The 26,975-nt window shown below is 46.6% G+C and overlaps 1 protein-coding gene across 1 annotated transcript; it reads left to right on the plus strand.

Moving 5' to 3' along the window:
- Positions 1–22,850: 22,850 nt before the first annotated feature.
- Chrac1 (chromatin accessibility complex subunit 1) lies at positions 22,851–26,347 on the plus strand. The gene is made up of 3 exons (XM_075959475.1): positions 22,851–23,040; positions 25,173–25,299; positions 25,815–26,347. The coding sequence occupies exons 1-3, from the start codon at positions 22,894–22,896 to the stop codon at positions 25,931–25,933; spliced, it is 393 nt and encodes a 130-aa protein (XP_075815590.1). The 5' UTR covers positions 22,851–22,893; the 3' UTR covers positions 25,934–26,347.
- Positions 26,348–26,975: the final 628 nt, after the last annotated feature.

The raw sequence follows: 26,975 nt of genomic DNA on the forward strand, positions 1-26,975 counted from the left end.
AGATGGCTCAGCAGTTAAGACCCAGGTTCAAATCCCAGCTCCCACATGGCAGCTCACAACTGTCTGTAACTCCAGTTCCAGGAGATCTGATATCTTCATACCAATACATATAAAATAAAGTTTAAAAAATTATTTTATAAAAAAAGGAGAGAATGTATGGGGTTTAGAATGTGCCTGGGTACATAACAATGGCTCCAGGAAAAACAGAAAAACAGTGAGGGGGGGAGTCTCTCTCCCTTGTGTGTTTATAGTTTTGTGTTTGAAATTTTTCTACCGCATGCATGCATTTCTTTTCGATTAAAATGCAATTAAAAAATAGTAATGGAAAACCAGACTGGACCACGCAGCAAGCACATGGGAAAAGTGGTCTGAGCCAACACTTGCTTATAGCTAGTAAACATTTATTTACTCTGCTTTGTATCCACGCTGTTTTATAACTTATTTTATAATTCATATTTTTAATAATTTTCTCATCTTCATCCTTGTCCCAGCCAGTGTGTCCCAACCAGTGTGAAACCACTATTTGTGTTCAGGGGTGTGTGTGTGTGAGTGTGTGTGTGTGTGTCTGTGTGTGTGTGTGAAAGAGAGAGAGGTGGGGGGAGTGAGGGAGGTCTGTGTGCCAGGAGCCAGGCTCATGCTTAGTCCTTATTCATCACAGATCCTATGATCTGTGCATTGGGATACAGAAAAGATGCACTGCTTGGCTAGGAGCATGTAAGTGGCTGGTACTATTTAAGGACTTCGATCCAGGGCATGTCCAACTCTTCCGTAGTTCTTTTCTGTTCTAATTCTCTATAAACAGATAACATAAGCAAGACAGGAAGCTGGCAACAAGAAATGTTGCTTATTTTTGTGCACCATTCCCTTGTTTATAATGTACCCGCTGTATTATTTCACTGCCTGGCACCTGTGTGGGGGTGGGAACACCTTACCAAACAGAGGAGGAGGAGTGAATAGGAATAAGCTTGGCATACGAAAAGCTCGCCACATCCTCAGGCCGCTAAGCTGGAGCATCCAAGACAGGGCTGTCTTTACTTTAACATTTCCCCAGTGTCTCTCTGAAGATGGGGAAGTAAATCAAAGATTTACAAAGATGGCCTTTGTAAATGTAGATCATGAATGGACAATTAAAGTTGGGAAAGACTTCTAAAATAATCAGTTCTGCCAGGCAGTGGTGGCACGTCTTTAGTCCCAACACTCGGGAGGCAGAGGCAGGCGGATCTCTGTGAGTTTGAGGTCAGCCTGGTCTACAAGAGCTAGTTCCAGGACAGGCTCCAAAGCCACAGAGAAACCCTGTCTTGAAAAAACAAAAACAATCAGATCTACGCGGAACAGATACCCTTGCCTAAACTCAAGCTGGAGTTGAAGAAACAGAGTGCAGTGAAAAACCAAACTTTACTCATGGTCTTGCAATACCTGGTAAGCAGACATACACAGATTAGTTACCAAAAACAGTTTCCCCTAACACACACATCCCTCCTCCAGCTCCTCATTGACTGCGCAAGTACTCTGGGGTGCACAGTATTGACCAGATGTTGCCTAGGTTTGGTTAGGTTTTAAAGCCAGAGTCCCATTATGTAGCCTTGGCTATCCTGGAGTTTATTGTGGAGACCAAGCTGGCCTCGACCTCCCAGAGATCCTCTTACCTCTGCCTTCCCGGTGCTGAGATTCAAGGCATGTTCCTCATTACTTTCTTACAGATATCCTTTCTTCTCTTCCTCTTTTATGGTCACCTCTCACAACAAAGACTTTTCTTACTGGCTTTTCCCACCCCAGTACCTTGTTACTTAAGGGCCCTCCGGATGCGTGGACATAGTCACCACATACAAAGACTGCCTGTGATCTTTCCACCCTGAGCTAAACTTCTGGTGGTTTGGGAGGAGGTGCAGCATCCTGAAGGTCCTGGCAAGCAGGCACCAGCCAGTCAGTCAGTAAGCTTTAGCCTCCTGAAAGCACTATTTATCTTGAAGGTGGGCCACAATCCTATTTTATTTACAGCACTTCCGCCCTCATATTCACACCAGGTCCCAACAGAGGTGGAGGCATTGATGGAAGCTTTCTGTCTTCACTGAGGCTTCTGTAACCTGTGACGGTAGGCTGGGTGGCTGAAACAGAGGTATTTGCCTGTCCATTCTAGAGACTAGAAGTATGAGCATAGGATACCAGCAAAGTGAGATGGTGTGAGGCCTTTGTCTTGAATGAAATGTGACCTGAATATGAAGATTGTTCACCTTCTTACATGTAGAGTTTATGATGGAGGAAGGTCATTGGTTAAAATAAAAGAAGCTGCTTGGCTCTCATTGGTTAGGAGATAGGTGGGAGGAGTAAACAGAACAGAATGCCGGGAGGAAGAGGAAGTGAGGTCAGACTCGACAGCTCTCCTCTCTGGAGCAGACGCAAGAGAGACGCCATGCTACCTGCTCCAGGGAAGACGCACGCTATGAAGCTCCGACCCAGGATGGACTTAGGCTAGAATCTTCCCAGTAAGCGCACCTAGGGGCGCTACACAGATGATTAGAAATGGGCTAAATTAATATGTGAGAATTAGCCTAGAAGAGGCTAGATAGGAATGGGCCAAAGCAGTGTTTAAATGAATACAGTTTGTGTGTAATTATTTCGGGTAAAGCTAGCCGGGCAGGGCAGGCGGCTGGGGTGTTGGGGGACGCAGCCCCGCCGTCGCCCCTATTACTACAAGTTTATATGGCAATTTGATAGCATTGTACAAGAACTACTGGATCTTAACTCAATCCTGCGTGAGAATATCGTTTATAATATGCATAAATAAGATAGGACTTATTACCAGGATCTATAAAAACCAATTGTCATTCATTTTTATTATGTTTTATGAAGAAACACTTAAACCTGTGCAACTGTTTTATCCGGGGGAAGACTTTGAAAGTTTAATACATTGTACTGAGTATTATTAAATTCTTTGCCCATGCTAATACTGTATACAACAAAAAAGAAGTGTGCCCCAAAGCCCCATGTGTTGAAGTTTAATCCTTATGATGAGGGTGTGGAAATGCCATCTGACCTTGGTGACATAAGGAGATCATTCGGATTAAGATCCTTGGAGTAATTAGGATTAATACTGACCACTTCGTAAGAAGAAGGGAAGAAGGCAGACAAGCTCAGAAACAAGCACCAGCTCGGTGTTGCATGGGATACTGACAGCAATAACATCACCAGAAGGAGCTGTCTGACCTGTGCCCTTCAGTACATAAGACAAATAAACCTCTATCCCTTATATTTACCAGTGCTTGGGTATTGTGCCAGCAGCAGCTAATGTACTGATAGAACTCCCCCCTGGGTTCCAGACTGCTAACTTCTTGTGTCTTTATAGTGGATGCACTCAGCTAGCCCTCTGACCTCTTTGAAGGACACTAATCATACTAATAAGTCAGAGCCCTCCTGACCTCATTAACCTCCCTAAGACCAGACCTCCTAAACCGTCACATAGGGAATTAGTCTCAACATAGGAATTTGGGAAGAACCCACTCAGGCCATAATAAGCTTTCATAGAAAATTCTTCAGTAACCTGGGGATGTAACTCATCCTAGACCTTGCTTGGGGAGGAGACAAGGTGCCAGAGAAAGAAGGAAAGACACAAGAAAAGAGCCAGCCAGATGGCTCAGCTTGTAAAGACATTTGCCACTGAGACTGGTGACCTGAGCTCCATCCACAGAACCCATAGAAGGGGAAAAGTGACTCCCAGAAGTTGTCCTCTGATCCCCAAACATGCTTTGAGGCATGAGTGCGCCCACACTCAGACATTCACACCTTACACACACACATACACACACACACACACACTAATAATAATAATAATGAGCACTCTGACAACAAAAGACAAGAAAGAAAAAGAGAGAAAATTGTCCAGCAAAGAGACATTATGTCAGGTGGTGGTGCCCCATAACTTTAACCCCAGCATTTGGGAAGCAGAGGCAAGTGGATCTTTTAACTTGGAGGCCAGTATGGTCTACAGAGTGAGTTCCAGAACAGCCAGAACTACACAGAGAAACCCTATCTCAAAAAAAAAAATGAAAGAAAGAAAAACCAGAGACAGACAGACAGAATCTACTTCCCTGAAATACCTAGTCATGGAACCTCGAAGAATAGTGCCAAAAAGGCTTGGTAGGATTGACAATCATCATGGCCATATTAAAACTAGGAGGCCCTAGCCATCACTCCTGAGCTATATGCCTTCAATGTCACCATCTATTAAATGGGGTGGTTGCGCCAAAGGACTGTTGTTGGGGTTAAACAAAATAAAACATAAGAAATCAATTGAATACAAAGTGAAACAAATTCAGTCACATAGCCCCTATATAACTCTGTAATAAGGTGACGATGTCTATTTGCCTGAGATAATCTCAGATTGTCCTAGCTAAGAATATTCTGACAGGACCAACTCACACTGGATAAAAACTCAGCTCTCAGGACTTCTGTCTCCCACTTGACCACAAAGCCATCTCTCACCCGGGCTTTCTTGTTCGCAGGCCAAGGAGCGGAGAACCTATTTACTGCCTTGCTCAGCATCACCAAGACGCCCGTTGGTTAGTTAGACCTTCACGGCTCTTCCCTCGTCACACTGCAGCATGGAGCTGGAGATGGCTCAGTCAGCAGAGTGCGTGTGTCACGAGCATGAGGATCAGAGTTTGGATCTAGCACCTGCACCAAAAGCAGGCATGATGGAGTGTGTTTGTAGTCCCAGCACTGGGGAGGCAGACACAGGAGGATCCCTGGGGCTTTGGGGCCAAGAAGCCTCACCAAACTGACTCAGGGTTCACTGAAAGATCTGTGGAGAGTGACTGAGGAAGACACAAAATGTTGACCTCTGACCTCCACATACACAAGCACATACAAAAACATATTTACACATACATACTACAGACACAAATAACACAATGACGAGTCACTGTTTACAGAATTCCTACCTGATCATGTGCAATGAATGGGCTTCTCGTAAGTGTTCTCACATAAACGCACCCTGTCTCTGTATGGCAGGTCACCCTGGTTAAAATGACAGCCTTACTCCACGTGACCTTTCTATGGTATGAAGCCAGTGAGAAATAGAATACAGGAATTAGACAGTGTAAATCACACTGTTGATGCTATCATCAATGTGTTGCGTGTAGAGGACCCAAAATTTTGAGTTGGATTTAATAACTCCTCCTTTAGAATTATCCAGACTCCAGTATAGACAGTAAACCCCCCCCCCTTAAAGTCAACACCTAAGTATCTGATTCGGTGGTTAAGATCACTTACTATTCTAGCAGAGGACCAGAGTTCCAAATCCAACACCTATGTGAGGTGGCTCACAGCTGTCTTTAACCACCGCTGAGAAGGATCTGATCCCTCTGGCTTCTATGGCACCAGCACTCAGTGTACACTTACTGGTATGCATTTAATAAAGCCAACAACTAAAGAGGGAAGATTTTGAGGCAGCTCTCAGGTAGCCCAGTCTGGCTTTGAAATTTACTACGTAATTCGGGATAACCTTGATCTTCTAATTTTTTTCACTTCCCCAGTACAGGATTACAGGGATGTGGGGACTTAACCCAAAACTACATGCATGCTAAACCAGTAGTCTACCAACTGAGCCCTATCTCCAGCCAAAAAGGCTGGAATTTAGCCCCAAGGTTAGATGGTCCAAGCTTATTTCAAACCTCGCAGTACCTCCGCGAGACAACTCTACTGTCCGGGTAGGTGGAAAGGGAATGAAAGAGTCTCAGTGGTAAATAAACACTGGATGTCACTCAGGTCTGGAGGTGTACAACAGCTGAGTTCACAGCTGGACCACCTGTGAAGTCTCTGTAGGAAGAGAGGCTGTGTCCCCCTTTTGCAAAACACTGTCACACCAGAGAGAGGGCGACACGAAAGTGTCAGCCAAAGCACGGGCTCCTGGGGAACAAGGTCGAAATCATAAAGCCTGGTGTCACTCAATCCAGTCCATGAATGAACAGAATGAATGAATGAATGAAAGGCTGTGAGTCACGAAGCCCGTACGCCTGGCACCAGCCGGCCAATCAACGCCTTCGCTCACAGCCCTGCCCCCAAGGGCACACCTCCCACCCGCTGTCAGATTTCCCTCCGGATACTCGCAAACTCCGGAGTAGTGGATTACCGGCCCTTCTGGCACTGCGCATGCTCCGCGGCGCCCAGGGGGAAGATTTGAAAACGATTGGCCGAGAGAAGCCGAGCTCCGCCCGACTCCGCCCACCCCAGCGCAGGTCCTATCCGCAGTCGAAGGCTCGCCTTTCCCGGCCCCGCCCCGCTGCACACCGCGCCCCTAGGCGGAACCTATCGTCAATCAGGTTGAGAAGAAAGGGAGGTGAACAGGAAGTGACGCGCAGCACCAGCGGAAGACGTACTGTCGGCGCTTGTTGCCCTGGGAGCTTTTGGCCTGCGTCAATCGTGCGTCATAGGTCGGGCCTCGTCCCTTTTACGCATGCGCTTCCATAGATGCTAGAGCGGGAAGATCCCTAATTTAGGCCAAAAATGGGTTGAGAGTCACGTGTGAAAGCGGCCTGGGACCAGGAACAAGGATGAGGTGTCCGGCCTGGACCCAGGAGTTGGCGTGGGTGTTTGTGTGGGATTTCAAACTGAAATATATTTTCAGTATATAGCCCATGTGACCCAGGTTGGCTTTGAACTCCCTAAGCAGCTGAGGGTAGTCTTGAACTTTGGATCCTCCAGTCTCCACCTCCTGCGTGTGGTGCCTCCACACCTGATCCATTCTATGCTGAGGATCAAACCCCAGGGCCTCCTGAGCCTTAGCCAAGCTACCAACAACAGAAGCCACACAGTCATATCTTCCTCAGTGTGTGTTTAAACTGCAGCCACTTCACTCAGGGTAATTTGAATGAATTCGTGTTCACGACCAATCACTCCTTTCCGGCTCAGAATAAACTGTCTTACACCTTTTTTCAAAACCGTGCCTTGATTGGATGTTGGTAAGGTCATTTAAATAGCACTGTCCTTCAGTCTCAAAGAGATTATTGTTTATTATTGTTAGTTTTGGGAAATAGGAGACAATATGTGCTTTCCAACTTTAAGAACATTGGCGTGAGTTGTCACCAAAACTCACAGCTTTGTGCATTTTCAACAAAATTTTTACTTTTGACTAATTTATCATTCTCTTGATGCAGCTGTCATGGAGAAGCAGCAAATTTTTGCGCTAATAAGGAATAGTGTTTTCACATACCGAACTTGTTAGAATTTGTTAGTTGACCTAAGCGTTGCGCTTGTGCTCAAGTGGTCATATCAATTCAGAGTGACCACTTGTAGAACAAGAAAAATCGTCCAAAAATTTATAATCCAATTTAAGAAAATGGAATTAGAATTAGAAAATAAAATTTCCTATCAAGGATTAAACGGAGAACTTGCAATTCCACATGTGACCACCAGATGTCAGAAGGTGCTAGCAGCCATGCTAGGAAATCAAGACATCTGGGTTGAATTAGGATCTAATTGCCTCAAATTGCCTCTGAAACCCAAGGTTTTGTCACTTTGTCGGGGATCCTGGGTAGACAAGCCGGGGGAGGACCTCATGAGAGGTATAAATAAATTGGAAGTGGTTTAGTTCTTGAATAGTAACTTAAGAATTCAAATTATCCTGGGCTTTAATCCCAGACCTATAGAGGGAGAGGCATGCAGATCTCTGTGAGTTCAAGACTAGCCTGGACTACATAGAGAGTCCCATATCCCAAAAAGAAGTAGAATTCAAGTTATTAAGTACACTGCTTTTTATTATATTGTATATCAAATGTCACATATACAGTAATATATAATTGGAAACATACATAGTATATATGTAATGCTATTGCCTTATAATTAGAATGTTAGTCTGTATACCCTGTATCTTAAATACTACAGCATTAAAGTTTATTTTTAAATTTTTATTTATTTTTATTTATTTATTCATGTATATATGTGGTGCATCTGTGATATCTTTAAGCCTAACACTTAGGAAGCAGACACAGGCAGATCTTCATGAGTCTGAGGACAGGGCTGCATAAAGAGGTCCTGTCTCAGAAAACAGAAAAAAGAAAGAAAAGCAGGCAGGGGCCACTCGTGGTGAAGCATACCTGTAACCCCAACTCTGGGGGCTGAGACAGAAGGACTGCAGGTCCTTGGGGTACACAGCCCACAGAGCAAGCGGGAGATGACTCCATGGTTAAAGTACTTAGCCACACACGTGTGAGGACCAGAGTTAGGGTCCTGAGAAGCCGTGTAAAATGCTGGGTTGGCATGGTGGCCAGTGTGTAACCCCAGCCTCAGAAGGCAAAGAAAGGATTCCTGAGAAAGCTGGCTAGCAAGACGAGCTCTATCAGCAAGCAGGGCTTTGGGTTTGAATGAGGGGCCCTGCCTCAGTGAAAAAGGTCGAAAAGAATCAAAGAAGATTCCTAACATCTGCCTCGGCCTCTACATGCTCATGTACGAATATGTAACACACACACACACATGCAAATATCACACAGAGAGACGCATGAAAAGGAAAAAAAAGCAAAATATTCAAATTAAGAAACCGGGGCTGGAGAGATGGCTCAGCGGTTAAGAGTATTGCCTGCTCTTCCAAAGGTCTTGAGTTCAATTCCCAGCAACCACATGGTGGCTCACAACCATCTGTAATGAGGTCTGGTGCCCTCTTCTGGCCAGCAGGCATACACACAGACAGAATATTGTATACATAATAAATAAATATTTTAAAAAAAAAGAAACCGGAGAGATGGTTCAGTTGACAAAGTCTTTGCCCCATGTGAGGACGTAAGTCGAGGACTCACATGGAAAGGAGACATGGCAGTGTGCACTGGAGAAGAGGAGAGAGAGGATCTTGGGTCTAGCTGGCCAACTAATCTAGCCTGATCAGTGAACTCCTGGTCTCAAAATATAAGCTGGAGATAAGCTGTGGAAGACACTGTACATACGCTCCTGACCTCCACAGCACAGCACACACACATACAAGCACACACACATATAAACACAAATATCTTACAGGACATGCCTCTCTCATATACACACACAAATAAACAGATGTGTTTAATAAGTGCATTTTTATTAAATGCGTTAATAACCAGGTGGTGGTGGCTCACACACTCGGGAGGCAGATGCAGGTGGATCTCTGTGAATTCGATGCCAGCTTGGTCTACAGATTGAGTTTCAGGACAGGCTCCAAAGCTACACAGAGAAACCCAGTCTCAAATAACCCCCAAAAAAAATGTAAAGCAAAATAAACACATTTTAAAAATTCTTTGGTCAGCAAAATGGCTCAATGGATAAAGGTATTCACTGCCAAGCCAGAGAACCTGAGTTCAATCCCCAGGACCCACATGATAAGAGGGAACTGACTCCCACAGGCTGCCCTCTGACCTCCACATGTTCACCCTACACATACACACATATAAACTAATAAAATGTAAGGGAAGCTGGCTTACTAATTCCGGGATCTGCGGCTGAAGCCTGCCGGGAAACTGCTTGCTGAGCACACAGGAGCTCTAGTCTCCTTCCTAGCAACACAAAACAAACTAAAAACACCTGTATGACTTCGGTGCCGAGAGAATGGCATAATGAGAGCATCTTTGGACAGAGTGTGGTGTCTAAGCCCCCTCCCAACAAGCTCTTGACTTTGGCTTCCAGTCTTGTCAGACTTACTTCACACAGGTTTAGCAAGAATTCCATTCTCCATCTAAGGAAGGCCATCCTCTTTCCTGCCTCAGGAAAGAAATCAACCCGTAAGGTCTCCTTCTGTTAGTTTCTGTCCACTGAGCCTCCCCACACCTGGTTCTAGTTTGCTTTCTGTTGCTCTAATACTGGGGAAAAGCAACCTGGGGAGGAAAGGGTTTATTTCAACTTACCTGTTACAGCCTTCCTTGAGGGAAGCAAGGGACTTGAAGAAGGAACTGAAGCAGACACCACAGAGAAATGCTGTGTTCTGGCTCGTACTCAGACTCACATCCTTCTGGCTTTGTTACACAGTGCAGACCCAACTGCCTAGAGGTGATATGGCCCACAGTGGGCTAGACCCTCTTGTATCAGTTAGCAATCAATCAAGACAAAGCCCCTGCAGGCATGCCTGTGACCAATTTGATTGGAGGCAGTTCTCCTTTTGAGGTTTATCTCAGGTGTATCAAGCTGACACAAACTACGTCCTTACACCCTCATCCTCGCCTTCCGTGGAGGTACAAATTCCCAGAGTCTGGGATTCAGCTGGGTCTCTCCCCTAATGCAATCCTCCTGGAGAAGGTATCCTTGCCACTTTGAAATGTCCCAGAATGATTCTTTAACAATACAAAATTCACAGCTCCGTAACTCTAGCTTCATCTGTATGTGAAAATTGAAAATAATAGCTGGGTGATGGTGGCACACGCCTTTAATCCCAGCACTCGGGAGGCAGAGGCAGGCGGATCTCTGTGAGTTCAAGGCCAGCCTGGTCTACAAAAGGAGTTCCAGGACAGGCTCCAAAGCTACAGAGAAACCCTGTCTCGAAAAACCAAAATAAATAAATAAATAAAATACTTTCTTAAAAAAAAAAATGGGTGTGACATTGGACGTCTGTGATACCAGAACTGGGTAAAAAGAGACAGGGCATACCGAATTCAGACCATGTCTCAAAATTAAGGTATAAAGCACTTGAAGGGGGCAGCTGATGTTTAAACCCCCCCCCCAGATTGAACAAGCACACGTGCAGAGGTACATTCACATGAAAAACCAAGGTCATAAAAGACTTCTACCCAGTAGTCACCAGTGTAATGCCAGTGGAGTTATATAACATGACCTCATCCCTACCTCCACCACATAAAGAAAATATTTATCAAGCGATTCTAGTGCAACATCATCTACTTTTAACTTCCTCTGTTCCTTCTTACTCCACCCCACCCTACCCCCCCCCCTTTTTTTTTTTTTTACTTTTTTTGAGACAGATTCCTCAGTCTTCCAGGTGGGTCTTGAATTCCTGTGTTCAAGTGATCATCAGTCCTCAGCCTCCTGAGCATCCGGGACTACAAGCAGCAGCACCACACCCAGCTTGTAGGTTTCATGTCAGAATCTGCCACATTTGTGGTTTTTCCATCTATTGTACACCAACAATAACTGTAATGATCATTGATGAAGACAAGCATCCTAGCCAAGTACAATGGCTATGTCTATGATCTCAGCACTAAGGAGTCTGAGGCAGGCTTGCCAAGGAATGAAGATCAACCTAGGCTACACAATGAGACCCTAGCTTCAAAGACAAAAACAAAACAAAAACAAAAAACAAAAGTACATTTTTTAAAAAGCAGCATTTGTCTGGCAGCAGTGGTGCACACCTTTAATCCTAGCACTTGGGAGGCAGAGGCGGGAGTTTGAAGTCAGCCTGGTCTACAGAGTGAGTTCCAGGCAGGGCAGTGGTGGCAAACGCATTTAATCCCAGCACTCGGGAGGCAGAGGCAGGCGGATCTCTGTGAGTTCGAGGCCAGCCTGGTCTGCAAGAGCTAGTTCCAGGGCAGGAACCAAAAGCTGAGGAGAAACCCTGTCTCAAAAAATCCAAAAACAAAACAAAAACAAAAAAACAGAGTGAGTTACAGGACAGCTAAGAATACACAGAGAAACTCTATCTCAAACAGAGTTCCCCTCCCCACTACCACCAAAAAGCAACGTTTTGATTCTGACAGCCTAAGTAGAGCTCTTAAACTGTGGGTCATGACCCCTTTGCGGTTGAATGACCCTTTCACATGGGTCATGTAAGACCATTGAAAAACAAAGATATTTACATTACAATTCATAACAGTAGCAAAATTACAGGTATGAAGTAGCAACAAAAATAATTTTATGGTTTAATACAGTTCCACAACATGAGGAACTGTATTAAAGGGACACAGCATTAGGAAGGTTGAGAACCACTGGCCTATGGACACAGGACATATTTAGTTGTATCATTTTGGTGGTATTGTTCCAGAGAGGATTTAACCCAGGTAGGCTTCAAACTATGTGGGTGAGGATTACCTAGAATGTCTAACCTTCCTGCCTCCACCTCCCACACTGTGAAAATTAATATTTATTTTTATTTTGTGTATGTGTTCATGTGTAAGTGCGCTTGTGGGGGGGGGCATTATGTAAATTCCAAAGGTTGATATTATGTCTTCATTGCTTTGTCTTAATTCTTTTTTATTCTGTTTTGTTTTTGTTGTTATTTGGAGATAAAGTCTTGCTGTGCATAGCCTGTGTGGTTTGAATGAAAATGGCCCACAGAGGCACATGTATTTGAATGCTTAGTCATCAGGGAGTGAGTGGAACTGTTTGAGAAGGATTAGAAGGATTAGGTGATGTAGCCTTGTCAGAGTAGATGTGGCCTTGTTGGAGGAGGTGTGTCAATGATAGCCCACTATTTAAACCAGGTTGGCCTCAAACTGACAGAGATCATCTTGCCTCTGATAAAAGGATGTGCCAATATGTTAAGAGCTCTCTCTCTCTCTCTCTCTCTCTCCAACCTTTTTTTCCAGCCATTTGCCAGCCCTCAACTTTGGTTTTTGTTGTTGTTGTTGTGTTTGTTTGTTGTTTTTTTTTTAAGACATGGTTTCTCAGGCTGGAGAGATGGCTCAGTGGTTAAGAGCATTGCCTGCTCTTCCAAAGTTCAATTCCCAGCAACCACATGGTGGCTCACAACCATCTGTAATGGGGTCTGGTGCCCTCTTCTGGCCTTCAGGCATACACACAGACAGAATATTGTATACATAATAAATAAATAAATATTAAAAAAAAGACATGGTTTCTCTATATAGCCCTGGGTGTCCTGGAATTTGCTATATAGATCAGGCTGACCTCAAACTCAGAGATCTTCCTGCCTCAGCCTCCCAAGTGCTGGGATTAAAGGCGTGGGCCACCACGCTTTTCAGCTTTTATTACATTTATTTATTTAATTTTTTGTGTATAACTGTGCATGTGCCATGGCAGTTATGTGGAGGACAAAGGACAGTTTGTGGGACTTAGTTCTCCTTTCAGTAAATTGGGCCCAGGAGTCAAACATAGGTCCTCAGGCTTGGTGCCAATCACCATTGCCTGCCAAACCATCTTGAAGGCTCATGATGGTTAATTTTGACTAATTGTTAGAAATTAGGGAAACTAATAGTGTGTCTGTCAGGTTGGTTTCCAGACATTTGCGCTGTCCTGATCCAGGAGACTGAAAAGATGAATGAACTGTTAGGAGGTGGTGGAATCATAGAAGGCAGGGATGGTGGAGGAAGCTGGGCTCCAGAACATGCTTTTGAAAGGTGCAACTAGGTCCTAGCCCCTTCATGTTACCACTCTCTGTTTCCTGGACACGGTAGAGTGAGAAACTTAACTCCACCTCATGCTCTCAAGGCCATGATAGTCTGCTTCAGCCTAGTGACAGAGCAAGCCAACCAGGGGCCAAACCTACAAATGTCAACCAAAATAAATCCTTCTCTTCCAGGTATTTGTCACAGAGACAAAATGTTTTGCACACATGAAATTGTCCAACCACAAAAGAGAAATCGTTCCATTGAAAACAAACATAAGGGGGCCGGAGAGATGGCTCAGAGGTTAAGAGCATTGCCTGCTCTTCCAAAGGTCCTGAGTTCAATTCCCGGCAACCACATGGTGGCTCACAACCATCTGTAATGAGGTCTGGTGCCCTCTTCTGGCCTGCAGTTATACACAGAGACAGAATATTGTATACATAATAAATAAATAAATAAATATTAAAAAAAGAAGGAAACAAACATAACACAGACCAAGATGGGCCCAAGCAATGAGGGTCCCAGAGCTGTCAGAGGGGCTGGGAGTTCAGTCAGTAGGAGAAAGCTCATCCTCAGTGTTTCATATCTGTCCTAGTAAACAGGAAATCAACCGTATTTAATGGGTGCTTCCTGCTTGAGGAAGCAAAGACACATGGACTGATTCAGTGGCTGCCTCTGCATTTCCCCAATGACAACAGAAGGCACATGTGTCCGATCAGCAAAGAGCCACACTGGCTGTGGTAGTTTGGATGTAATCGGGCCCCATATGCTCATAGAGAGTGGCATCACTACTATTACGTGTGGCCTTTTTGGATTGGGTGTGGCCTTGCTGGAGGAAGTGTGCCACTGTGAAGGTGGGTTTTGAGACCTTTTTCTTTTTTTTGTATTCTATTCTTTTTAATCCCTGAGTAATGAGAACTGAAATCTTTTGTTTGAGATGGGATGCTGAGTTTAGAGTGGCCACGAGGCTCAGCCACAGCTGAATTTGGAAGCTAACGGTCGGTCGGTGGACGGGGATCTGGATGGTGGAGCAGGCACAGAGTGATGGAAGAGTTAGAGGGACTGGCCTTGCGGAAGAAGCATGGTGGCCTTAGTCATCCCATTCGTCATCCTCTTCATCCTTGCCAGTCTGATCCTTTCCTTCACCTGAGGAATGGATGACCCCACTCCTCTTCTGCATCATGTGCATCAGGGCACCCACGAGGCCTTCTGACCTCTGAGGTGGAGGTTGCTGGACCGAGTTCTCTAAAGCTCCAGGGGTCTTCTTCAGCTGAATTCCCTGCCGAATTTGATCCAAAAGTGTGCCCCGGTCCCCACCAGGTGCGGGCCCTCCCGCAGATGCCAGAGTAGGTGGGAGCGGGGGAGGGGCTGGCCCACTTCCAGTTTTGGGTGGAGGAGGTGGTGGTGGTGGCACTGGTGGTCCCCCAGCTCCAGGGAGTGGAGAAGGTGGTGGTCTAGATCGTCCCATGGCTGGAGAGGGCCTGTGGTTGGTGGCCCCGGGGTGTTGGTGGGGACGGGGCACCCCCCACAGATACGGGGGCAGTGGACCACAACGACCCTTATTTCTCTCCACAGTAAGAGGTCGCAGGGGTTGGCTCCCTCCTCCTCTGCATGGCCGCCGCGGTGGGGGGAGTGGCTCCCAGCGCTTCATCTCCAGCAGGAAAGCCTCTATCCTAGCCTGGGTTTTGATGACGTCATAGATAAGCTTGGAAGTCTCTGCTACAGTGAGTTGGGCCTAGCTGATTCCCGCCCTGGAGAACAGGCTCCGCAGATCCGGGTCAAGGTTGTTCACCTTCCCTGAGAGGTCTGAGGGGCCAGAACGAGTGAGCAACTGTGAGACGGAGTTTGCAAGCTTAGAGAGGTCCACAGTCCCAATTAAATGTTTTCCTTTGTAAGAGTCACCACACCATGGTGTCTCTTCACAACAATAGAAACCACAGAGAAACCCTGTCTCGAAAAACCAAAAAAAAAAAAAAAAAAAAAGAAACCCTAAGTAAGAAACTGGCCTAGGAGCAGGGAGGAGGGATGATGTACGAAAGGAATGAAAACACACAAGAAGTACCTGTGGGGCATGGAGATAGTCAGTGGATAGATTGCCTGCCATGCCTGCTTGAAGAACTGACTTAGAGCCCCGCCATCCACACAAAGGCCAGATGTAACAGTGAACACCTGTAATCCTAGCACTGAAGAGGCAGACACAGGCAGGCCTCTGGAATTCTGCCAGCCAGCCTAGGTGACTCAGTGAGCTCCAAGTTCATGCGGAGACACAGTTTCAAAGATGAAAGTGGAGGGGGCTGGAGAGATGGCTCAGTGGTTAAGAGCATTGCCTGCTCTTCCAAAGGTCCTGAGTTCAATTCCCAGCAACCACATGTAAAGGGGTCTGGTGCCCTCTTCTGGCCTGCAGGCATATACACAGACAGAATATTGTATACATAATAAATAAATAAATATTTTTTAAAAAAAGATGAAAGTGGAGAGTGACAGAGGAAGAAAGACACCTGATGTCAACCTATGGTCAACACAGCACAGAAATGTACATACACCACAATCACACACCACATGCATACAACAAAAAAAGGAGGAAGGAAGGAAGGAAGGAAGGAAGGAAGGAAGGAAGGAAGGAAGGAAGGAAGGAAGGAAGGAAGGAAGGAACTGGAAATCTAACTCCCAGCTGTGTCTCCTCCCATCAGAGAGCCCAGAGTCTCGGGAGCAGATGGTATCCGAGACAGGTGGGTCACACAGTCTTTACCATAAACACTCGACTCTGTCACTATCAAGAAGAACCAAAGGCACCAGAGACAGGAACCCAGCACTTATTTACAAAAATATATGAAGAGCATCTCCAACTTTTTTGTTTGTTTGGCTTAGCTTGGTTTTTCAAGATAGGGTTTCTCTGTGTAGCTCTAGCTGTCCTAGAACTTGCTCTGTAGATAGCCTCGAACTCAGAGATCTTATCCGCCTGCCTCTGCCTCTTGAGAGAGGCTTTAAAGGTGTGCCCCACCAATCTCAGATTTAAAAAAAAACAGAAGCCAAAGCATGATGGTCCCTCTGCTCACAGGATTGAAAAAGGCCTCGCCTTGGACAAGTAGATGGACATGGAGCTTTGTGAGGCTAGGCACATGGTACAGGCCAGTGTTCTCAGGTCCTTGCTAGGCTTGCGAACCATCCCATAGTGCAGGCTGTACACTACAGGCATAGTACTATAGTAGTGTGGACTGTACACCCAAATGGAGATTGACCCACACACATACACACAGAAATAGAAACAGAGACATGGGACATCCTTGAATTCCCCAAGCTATCAGCCAATCAGCTTTTTATTAGCAATGAGAGCAACACATCTTCACTGTGTTCAGAAGGATTATTCCAAAGCAGAAGCTCAGTGTCCAGGGTTAAACTGACAGTATCCATAACTGTCTCTGGTCTTTCCTAGTGCCAGGACTTCACTCTCTGGAGTCAGTAACTGTTACTGTGACAACCATGACCGAAAGCAATCAGAGGAGGAAAGGGTTTATTTCAGTTTACGATAACACTCCTTTCTTGGGGATGTCAGGTCAGGACAGAAACTTGAAACAGAAACCAGGGAGGAACACTGCTTGTTGGCTCACTTGCAGATCCTGATTTAGCTAGCTTTCTTATATGGCGCACAACCATATGTGCTTCCCACAGTGGGCTGGGCCCTACCATATCAATTATCAAATAACTCCCCTCAGCTGTGGATGTGATGCCTGGATTGCCTTGCAGACCCCGAGATGTTGGGGCTGCTAGGGCCAAGGGATACCTGCCAAGGAAAGCTGCTAACGGATAGATACCTGTTGGCCCAGGAAGATGCGTGTGCTGCTGTTAACAAAGATGAAGGGGGTTGGAGATCTGAAGAGTATTTCCACATCAGACATGGAGATGCAGAGTTTGGAATTTGCCAAGCTGGGTTTTGAGCTTGCTTTGTATTTGGTTTAATCTTAAGAAAAACCGCTCTGCCTATACAAATAACTCCAATTAGACCAGATTAGACCAAATTAAGACGCCCGCATTTAATAAATGCAGTACACTGGGGTGGACTGAGACAGCATGGCAGGGAAAGGAGCCCATGCAAACCCCAAACCCCAGAGACATGTGTCACGTCCCCGGCTGTCCCCACCCTCCCCACCCCCGCCCCGTACCTCCCCCACCCCCAGCCTAAATAACCGGGGAGGGGTCAGCACTTGGCAGGCTGGGAATTGGAGTCCGGGCCAAGGCAACTGCCAGGGTGAGGGGGCCTGAGATGGAACTTTTTGCTCCATTGGCGCTCCATGGATGACTGCCAGGGGCTAGGGTGATGCCCCCAACTTAATATTACACTTTGATCTATTATTTCCTTTCTGTGCTCCTTTTTCTCTGTTTTGAAACAGTATTGTATATCCTGTGCCATTATATGTTGGAAGTAGGTGATCTGCTTTTTCTTTTGATTTTGCAAGGCATTCCAGTTAATTACAGAGATTGCCTGAATCTCAGAAGAGACTTTGAGATTGACATTTTTATACAGGGTTGAGACTGTGATAGACTATGGGCACTTCTGAAATTGGAATAAATGCATTTTGCATTATGCTATGACAACAAGCCTGTGGAGGCCAGGGAGTGGAGTGGAGTGACTTGAATAGGCAGGGCCCCGGGAGCCCCTTGTGTTTGAATGTTTGGTCCATAGGAAGTGGCGCTATTAGGAGGCATGGTCTTTTTTGGAGGAAGTGTGTCACTATGGGGTGGGCCTTGAGGACTTACATGCTCAAGCTGGGCCTAGTGTGACTCTGTCTTTTCCTTTTGCCTGTGGATCCAGATGTAGAACTCTCAGCTCCTTCTCCAGCACCATGTCTGCCTACACACCACCATGCTTCTCATGATGACGATAATGGACTAAACCTCTGAAACTGTAAGCCAGCCCCAATAAAATGCTTTGCTTTATAAGAATTGCCATGGTTGTGTGCCGCAGCAATGGAAATACTAAGACACCAAGGCAGCTAGGATGGTGCCGATCCAAAGTCAGATGGGTGGACCCGGAGTTGTTTACACCAAGGCTGGACTGGACACCAGAACCAGGTAAGATGATGTCAGCGTGTGAACAGCTTGTGGACAATAGAATAAATGTAGGCTTTCTGAGTGCCGGATAGTTAAAATGATTTGATTGGCTGGCTCCTTTTCCACTCCCCATGGCCCTGCAGTTTTTTGCTTTAAAAGATAATTTACTGTGCAGAAATAAACGAGTTCCTGCTTGACTCAACTCCCCGCTGTGTCTGTCTTCAGGATTGAGGAAGGCTGGAGAACAGGCAAGCGGAGAACTTACCTTTCCTTGGACCCAGCTCATCCTCATCTGGGTGGGCTAAGACCCAGCCATCAGGCTGTCCCACAAGCCTTGTGGCCGCCATTCCTACTGCAATAGTCACGGTGGCCATCTTGCCTTCAACAGACACTCCTTCTGATGGCTGGAGATAACTTAGGACCAGCCTTTGCTGGGGCATGGAGCCACTGCCATCATCACTAGGTGCCAACACATTGGTTCAGAAAACTAGCCTCAAGATCCACCATCCACCTGATGGTTGAGTGCAAAGTCACAAGAAGCACAGCCAAGTCTCCATAAATGATTATTTAGGAGTGCCCTTTTTGTTTGTTTTTTTGAGACAGGGTTTATCTATATAGCCGCCTGGAACTTGCTCTGTTCCAGGCTGGCCATCTACCTGCCTCTGCCTCCCGAGTATTGGGATTAAATGAGTGTGCCACCACTGCCTGGCTAGAGTACACTCTTACATGTGCTTGATTGTAACTGAAGCTATGTGTCTGTGAGGGGCTACTTAGACTGGGTTAATCAGGTGAGGACTCACCCCGTGGGAGCCAGCCACGATAAGGTAAGTGCTAAGTATGGGCAGGTCACCCAAAGGAAGTTCTTTATTTCCAACCATTATCACCTGCCAGAGTAGAACTCAGACATTGACCATCAGTAAATTTAACAAGAGGCCTGAGTCTCAGTAGTTTACCCTAAAGCAGTACCTGGTAGCAGAAGGAACCACAAACTGAGATTACCCGACCACCACCCAAGAACAGACCATTCAAAGGAAATGTCTAACATTCCAACAGATGTAGATAGGATCACCTTCCAGAACACATTCACCAAGACAACCCTAGACAAATGTCAGCCAATCAGGGGTCCTAAACCTCAGAAACCCTTCACCCCCACCTTTACTACTATAAAAACCCAATTTTTTTTATTTTTTGGTTTTTTTTTTTTGGTTTTTTGAGACAGGGTTTCTCCGTGGTTTTGGAGCCTGTCCTGGAACTAGCTCTTGTAGACCAGGCTGGTCTCGAACTCACAGAGATCCGCCTGCCTCTGCCTCCCGAGTGCTGGGATTAAAGGCGTGCGCCACCACCGCCCGGCTTAAAAACCCAATTCTAACTGAACTCGGGGCTCTCCATTTATTTCAATACATTGGACATGTGGAGAGACTGAGTTTGCAAACTTGATTAAAATAAAGGCTCTTTGCTTTTACATATGGGACTCGGTCTCCTTCTTGGCTTTTGTGGGGACTTTGCAGATTTGGGCATAACAACCCTAACCTGCCAGACGTATTAAAAAGGAGAACGTGCCGGTTGTGGTGGTGCACACTGGTAGGATTTGCTTGAAGGAGGCAGAGGCAGGAGGATCATGAGTTCGAGGCCAGCCTGGGCTACACATTTTTTTAAAAAAGAAAAAAAAAAGCAGGGCAGTGGTGGTGCATGCCTTTAATCCCAGCACTCGGAGAGAGGCAGGTGGATCTTTGTTAGTTCGAGGCCAGCCTGGTGTACAAGAGCTAGTTCCAGGACAGGCTCCAAAGCTACAGAGAAACCTGTCTTGAAAAACAAACAATCAAAAAAAAAAAAAAAAAAAGAGAGAGAAAGCCAGCACCAGCACTTGTCCCTGTTTGCTGAAGGCTGACATAACACGGCCAGCTACTTGAAGCTCCTACTGTCTGCCATGACTTGCTGACTTTCTGCCATGACTGACTATGCCCTGGAACTGAGTCAACATAAAGCCTTCCTTCTCTAACGTGGTCAGGTCTGATATAGCAACAGCATAAGCAAGGAGGCCAGCAGTCTTCAGGGCGCCTGCGGTCTAGGCTGAAAAACTCATCTTTATCTGAAGTGGCAGGCATTTGCCCTTTTTCAGACTTAGACTTAGCTCCTTTCCCTACTTCCCAAATGACTATCATGACTCAATCTTCTCCCCCTCCTCTTTGGGAATTCTCATTTCTCTGGGCTCTCCAGACATCTTCCTCATCTCACCTCTCATCCTGTTTCCAACCTTCTCAAAACAAGCTGTACAAAAATAACCAGCTAAAGAAACAAACTAAAAACCTTCGAGAGCCAATCTGATAGCATCTCCTGGGTTTTCTGTTGAGCAGTTCCTTGTTTGGCCATGTCCTAGTGTTTGCTACTGGAGGCTCTGGTCTGGGCATTTAGAGGTCCTTGGCCTCTTAAAGAATTAGAAGGTGCTGACCAGTGGTGGCACATGCCTTTAATTCCAGCACTCGAGAGGCAGATGGATCTATGTGAATTTGAGGCCAGCCTGATCTACAAGGAGACTTCCAGGACAGTTGGGGCTGTTGCACAGAGAAACCATCTCCAAAAACCAACCAACCAAACAAACAAAAAAAAAGAAAGAAAAAGAAAAGATCACACATCACACAGATCGCAAAATAGCAGGAAAACTTTATTCAAAGCAAAACAATATAGATTAGGAATGCACAGTCCAAAGAATAGAGGGTCACAGGAGTTCAGGCTATTGCTCTAGCTTCTGAGATCTGAAGGGAGTTAGTTACAAGGGGTGGACTTTGGGTGGGTCACTTTTTTTTCTGCTTTCATCTTCATAGAAGGGTGGGTCGCTATTTTGACAGATTATTACAACCTCTTTTCTACTGTACACGTCCTCATAATGTATGATTCTAATTACATGCACATTCAATTACACACACGCATAAGATGGCAAATGGGGTTTTCCTAAAAGTTCGCTTTAAGGATGGTTTGCCCTATTTTGCATGTACTCCAAACTAGTTCAGACTGGCTGGCCTCCTTCCTCTCCTTTCATAACTAGAGTACAATCGAATAGAACGTAAGTTTGATGCCAATTAAGAGAAGGAAAAACTTATTCTATTGTCCAGAACAGTGTGTGTGTGGCATGATGGGGTTGGGGGTGGTAAATGTCCTAGGTTGTTAGCTGCATTGTTCAGAGTGCGTGCACAGCTCAAGCCACGTGACATCCCATAAACTATTCCTTATGCTTGTCTGCCTCACTTGTGTGAGACGAAGCACATAACAGACAATACTCTTCTTGTCTCAGCCTTCCTGTACGGCTCTCCTTTTCTTCAGATCTGAGCACAATGTCACTTCTTAAAGGCCAGCCTACCACCACAGGCATGATACTTCCCACTGGAAATGGTATTCTTTTCCAGTACATCTGGGTCTGAACATAATCTTGTTGAGAGCAGGCCACACGGCTGACTTGATCACTGGCTGTCCCCTTGTGCTTGATACTAACACTGGACATAAATTCTACATCGATGGACTTCAACCAACCTGGAATACACGGTTTTGGGGGGGGGGGATCAAGTCTGTTGAGGAGACATACAGCAACCTTTGCTCATTGTTCCCTAACCATCTGGCAACTGCTCATATGGCATTCACAAAGCACTTATCCAGGGCAACAAGAGAGGACAAGCATTGTATGAGGAGACAGGGCCTAGGCTCTATGCAACTGTCACCTTCTGTATTTAAAAGACTTAAGCAAGTGCAATTTCAGTCTGTGTGGGGATCTTAGAACCGATCCCCCAAAGATCCTGAGGGCCAGCTCTATTTGTGCTTATTTGGGCCAGGTACACGATGATAAAGACAACACTGAACCCTAACACGATCCAACCTACGAAACCCTGCGCATTTAGTTCCTCCAGTTAAATTTAATGCCAATTTAGGAGTTTTGTCCTCTCTGGGCCGCACCAACTTTACTTCACAACCTATCTAGGCTGAAGCCCACGGTCTCATGGTTCCACCCGCCCTGGCCCACGACTTCCTGCTATTCTTGAACACTGTCCTACGGATTACCACTTGCTCATATGTTTCTAACAGCCTTCATTCTACCTTCTTTGCTTCCTATTCCTCCAGACATGGTCCATCTTCTTCAACAAGGTCATGTGTGGCTGCGCTGGCCTCGAACGCTTGGTGACCCTCTTGGTTTTGTGGTGGGCTTACAGGGCGCTCAAGGGCCATCTAGCTCAGCCACCTCTTTAACAGGCTAATCCCCACGGGCCTCGAGGCACGGGCAGAGACCACTTCTCCCTACTCCCCTGGCCAAACCGTTGCTCCTTCCTGCTCCGGCCACCGTCCATCTGATTACCAGTGTGGCACATGCTTGCTGGCGACCTCCAGAACGAGGCCTCAGATCACATTTCTCTTTCTCTGGCATTTGAAGGGGCCGGCCTGTGCAGCTCGGGGATTCCCAAACGCAGTCGGAGGCCCGGAAGCGCTTCTTCCGGTCGGCAGCCGCGGCGTTTCCGAGGGGATTTTCCTGGGTGCCTTCACCCAAGCTTTCGGGCCACCGCGCGCCACGGCGTCTGCGCAGGCGCGGACGCGCGGGGCATCACGGACCGCCCGGACGCAGAAGATGGCGGACGCGGCCGTGGGTAAGGACAAGTGCGGGGAACAGCGGCTCGTGTCGCTGCCCCTGTCCCGCATCCGAGTCATCATGAAGAGCTCTCCTGAGGTGTCCAGCATCAACCAGGAGGCGCTGGTGCTCACGGCCAAGGCCACGGTGAGCGGCCGGCGGGGCGGCGTGAGGGGCGGGTGCGGGCACTAACCGCCCCCCGGGCTCCGCACACGCCCGGCCTGACGGCTGCCCTGCGGGGGCCGCGCGCCCCAGCCTCCTTCTCGCGCCTGCGCGCTCCCAACCCCCCCCCCCCCCATCGTGGTCTCAGCCCCGCCCACCCGCGCCGCGCCTCCGCTAGGCTGCTTCCGCTCTGCGTCCTCACTTCGCTCCCAGCGTTCCTCGCGTCCCGCCCCAGCGCGTCATTCCCGCCGTGCCTCGCGCGCGCGCCCAGCCTCCCTTTTGCGGCTGCGCGGGTTCTGCCCCCGGTTTCTGTCGCGGCGGGGTGATGCGGGCTCTCGAAGCTTCCGGGGTGGTGCGCCTGGCCGTCTCCGGATCCCCAGGCCTCCGCACGCTGTGAGGGTCTGTGTAGACAGCAGGTGGTCACAAGTTCGACTTCAGAGACAAGTGTTAACCGCACAGCCCCCTTCCAACACCGATCGCTTTGCATTTTTATTTTGTTTTATATTTTGAGACAGGTCGCACTATGTTTCTCTATCCCCGAACTGTGTAGACGAGGATTGCCTCAAACTCGAAAGAGATCCGCTTGCCTCAGCCTCTCGAGTGCTGGGATTTAAGGCAGGCACCACCAAGCCCAGCTTATTTGGTTTTGGCCACTTGTTATTCTACAGCAGCCCTACCAAACCCTTCTGAGTGCTGGGATTGAAAATTCTTTTTTTTTTCCCTTTTTTTATTTTGGTTTTTCGATTTAGGGTTTCTTTGTGAATAGCCCTGGCTGCCTTGGAACTCACGCTGTAGAACAGGGTGGCCTCGAACTCACAAAGATCAGCCTGCCTCCGCCTCTCAAGAGCTGGGATTAAAGGCGTGCGCCACCACCACCAGCCTGGATTAAAAATTCTTACTACCGCTTCTTGTTTAAAGTTTGGTCTTGTTAGTGGTGGTCCAGGAATCTTCCTGTTGTTAGGAGACCTGGCCTTAATAACTACCTCTAGATCGTTTTTCCAGCTTATACTTCTACTAAAGTAGTATTTTTTACAATGCTTTGAAGCAGGACCAGTGTGGGTGCAAATCTTGTCACTTTGCACAGAGTACAGCCTGGCAAAATACAGTAGTTTCCACTGTCCTTGGACAGGTCTGGGACCGCCAAATAGCAGTCTTAGGATGACAAGCCCCTTTTAGACAATGGTATACTATTTACAAAACACGTCTATTTTTAAATCGTCAAGATCATGGAGGAGCTACTTGTTTCTGTGTGGTCCCGGGACTCAAAGCTTCCGTTCAGATTCATCCTAGCATTAAGGATCTAAGAACTATGCAGATGCTTCTTTCATCCCTTCCTAGCTGAACCTTGGGAAGGGCTCAGTTCTGAGTCTTGTCAGGTCCCCCCCAGAGTACACCGGCAAATTGAGATGTCACTTTTCAGCTTGAGGTTGTTGGATTGAGGAGGTTGGTTGGTTGAGGGTGAGTGAACACCCTTCCACAAGGGATTCAAGTAGACTGAAAATTTGTTTCCGAGATACAGATAACATGTGAGTTCACATCTGTAATCCAGGCACATGAGAGACTGAGGCAGGGGCATCTCCAGGAATTCAAGGCTAGTCTGGATTACAGGGTGAGACTTTGTCTCAATAAACTGTAAGCTAAATAAAATCGTTGGCAGGCAGAATTTTTGAATGTTCGCTCCATTTATTGTAGTGGCTGGGGACACTCCACCCCACCCCCACCACCGGTTTCAGATAGCTCCTGTATCTCAGACTGGCCTGAGTGGAACTTGTGCTGTATCCATAGCTGCCCTTGCTTTCCTGTGCCTCCTGCCTCCACCTCCAGAGTGCTGGCATGATACGTGTGCACCACAGCACTCCCCTGAAACCAGAGCCATTGTTCATGATCACTTGTAAGTATTGTCCGTGTTGCACACCTAAGCTCAGCTGCCTCCTGCTCTACCCAGGCATGCTTCTTTTCTGATCTCATGTCTCTTTCTCCTCTAAACTGATTTCCTGTAATTTAATTTGAGGAACCAAGATAATCAGAAGTATTAATGGAATTTTAAGCTTAGAAAGTCTGTGGCAAGTTTTCAAAGTTGACCTTTCATTTGACTTTTTTTGTTGTTGTTGGTTTAGGAACTCTTTGTTCAGTATCTAGCCACCTGTTCCTACAGACACGGCAGTGGGAAAGCCAAGAAAGCACTGACATACAGTGACTTAGCCAGCACTGCAGAGGACTCGGAGACCCTTCAGTTTCTCGCAGGTACCTAGTCTTTGGGACTTTCTGGTTTAAAAAACAAAAAATATGCATAGTGAGGTTTTTTGTCCCGCTATTGTCTCTATCGGTTTATCTGACCTAGCACAGGAAGGAGTTTGTGGCATTCTCTGTTTGAGCCCCCCATGAACTGTAGAAGTTGGCAGTGTATACAAGATGGTTGGCTGACTAGCAGACTCGCTCAGAGCTGTGTACTTTGTCCTGTTCCCCCACACACCAACAGCAACTGGTACATGCAGCCATGGATAGAAAGAGCTTTGTCTAGCCCAGGGGCCAGTCCATCCTTCCTCAGCTTGCTTGGACAGGGTGGGTCACAAATCAGGTCAAAGAAGCACTGTCCAGCTGTGGAATGTGAACAGGTCTGTATTAGCATGCACCAGAAAACAACCCGTTTCTGTGATTCCATCTCCTTTAGAAGGTATTCTAAGTTGGAACTAGTACATTTTGAAATTGTTTCATAGTTCACCATAAGCAATTACTGACATACTTCCTGTTTTTTAAAGATATATTACCGAAGAAGATTTTAGCTAGTAAGTACCTGAAAATGCTCAAAGAGAAGAGGGAAGAAGAGGAAGAAGAAAATGATGGTGAGGAAAGTGACATTGGTGAAGTACTGGCTTAAGCCAGCAAGAAGTGCTCCGAGTGAGTCCCCGTGAGAAGCGCAAGGACAGACTCACAGCTGGGAAGTGGCGGCCACTAGCAGACTTGGAGCTTGTCTTCCCTCTTGCAATGGGAAGGACTGGAGCCATCTCCTCTCCTAGCAGGAAAGAGCCATGGGCAGATGGCACTGCTGTGGCTTTGGGTACAGCAGCACATACCCCTGAGCTTCATGTTGAACTTGCAGGAGGACCTGGAAGATCCATGTCAGCTGTCTGATCCCAGGGACACCTGTTCTCACAAATGGCTACACATGTAGCTCATGTACATTGTGCTACCTTTGAATTTTTTGTAGTTTTTAAGAAATGGACTATGCATTTTTATTGTACAGAATTTGCTTTTCCTTTTCCATTAAAGGTCTGTATGTATTTTACAGTAACAGGCTTTATTGGAGTAAATTTAGGTTCTTTGCTTTTTCTGATGTCTTACTGATAATTTTGTGAAATTTCAGAGTTAGCATTTCTGGCTGGAGATATGAACCAGACAGAGTTCATGCTTAGCAGGCACAGGGCCACTGGACTCTGGGCACCAAAACAAACAGCAGCAGCATGTACGTAGCTGCCCCATTCCCAGAGGAGAGCCCAGCTCATCAATCCCATGCAACTGAAAAAAGTCTTCTGTGTTTGCTGAACACTGGGGAGGGTTTTTTTTTTTTTTTGAATAGTCTTGCATATGTAGCCAAGGCTGGCCTGGTACTTGTAATCCTGCCTCAACATCCCAAAAATCAGGGTATATTATAAGGGCCTGTCAGTCTTGCTCACTATTCAATACACAAAACACCCCAAATATTTCCACGCCACCCTTGGTTAATCTCTGCCTCTACATGCTAATGACCACGTTTCTTCTTTCCCCTTCAGGGTCTCATTGTGTAGCCCTAGCTGGCCTAGAACTCGGAGATCTCCCTACCTCTGCCTATGTGCTGGGATTAAAGACAGTAAGATCCTGTCTACTTTACCTTCCACATCTGTTTTTAAAAATGATTCTCTTTCCAGCATCTCCATCCCCAT

Source organism: Microtus pennsylvanicus, chromosome 2 (genome assembly GCF_037038515.1).
Source record: "Microtus pennsylvanicus isolate mMicPen1 chromosome 2, mMicPen1.hap1, whole genome shotgun sequence".
Classification (NCBI taxonomy): domain Eukaryota; kingdom Metazoa; phylum Chordata; class Mammalia; order Rodentia; family Cricetidae; genus Microtus; species Microtus pennsylvanicus.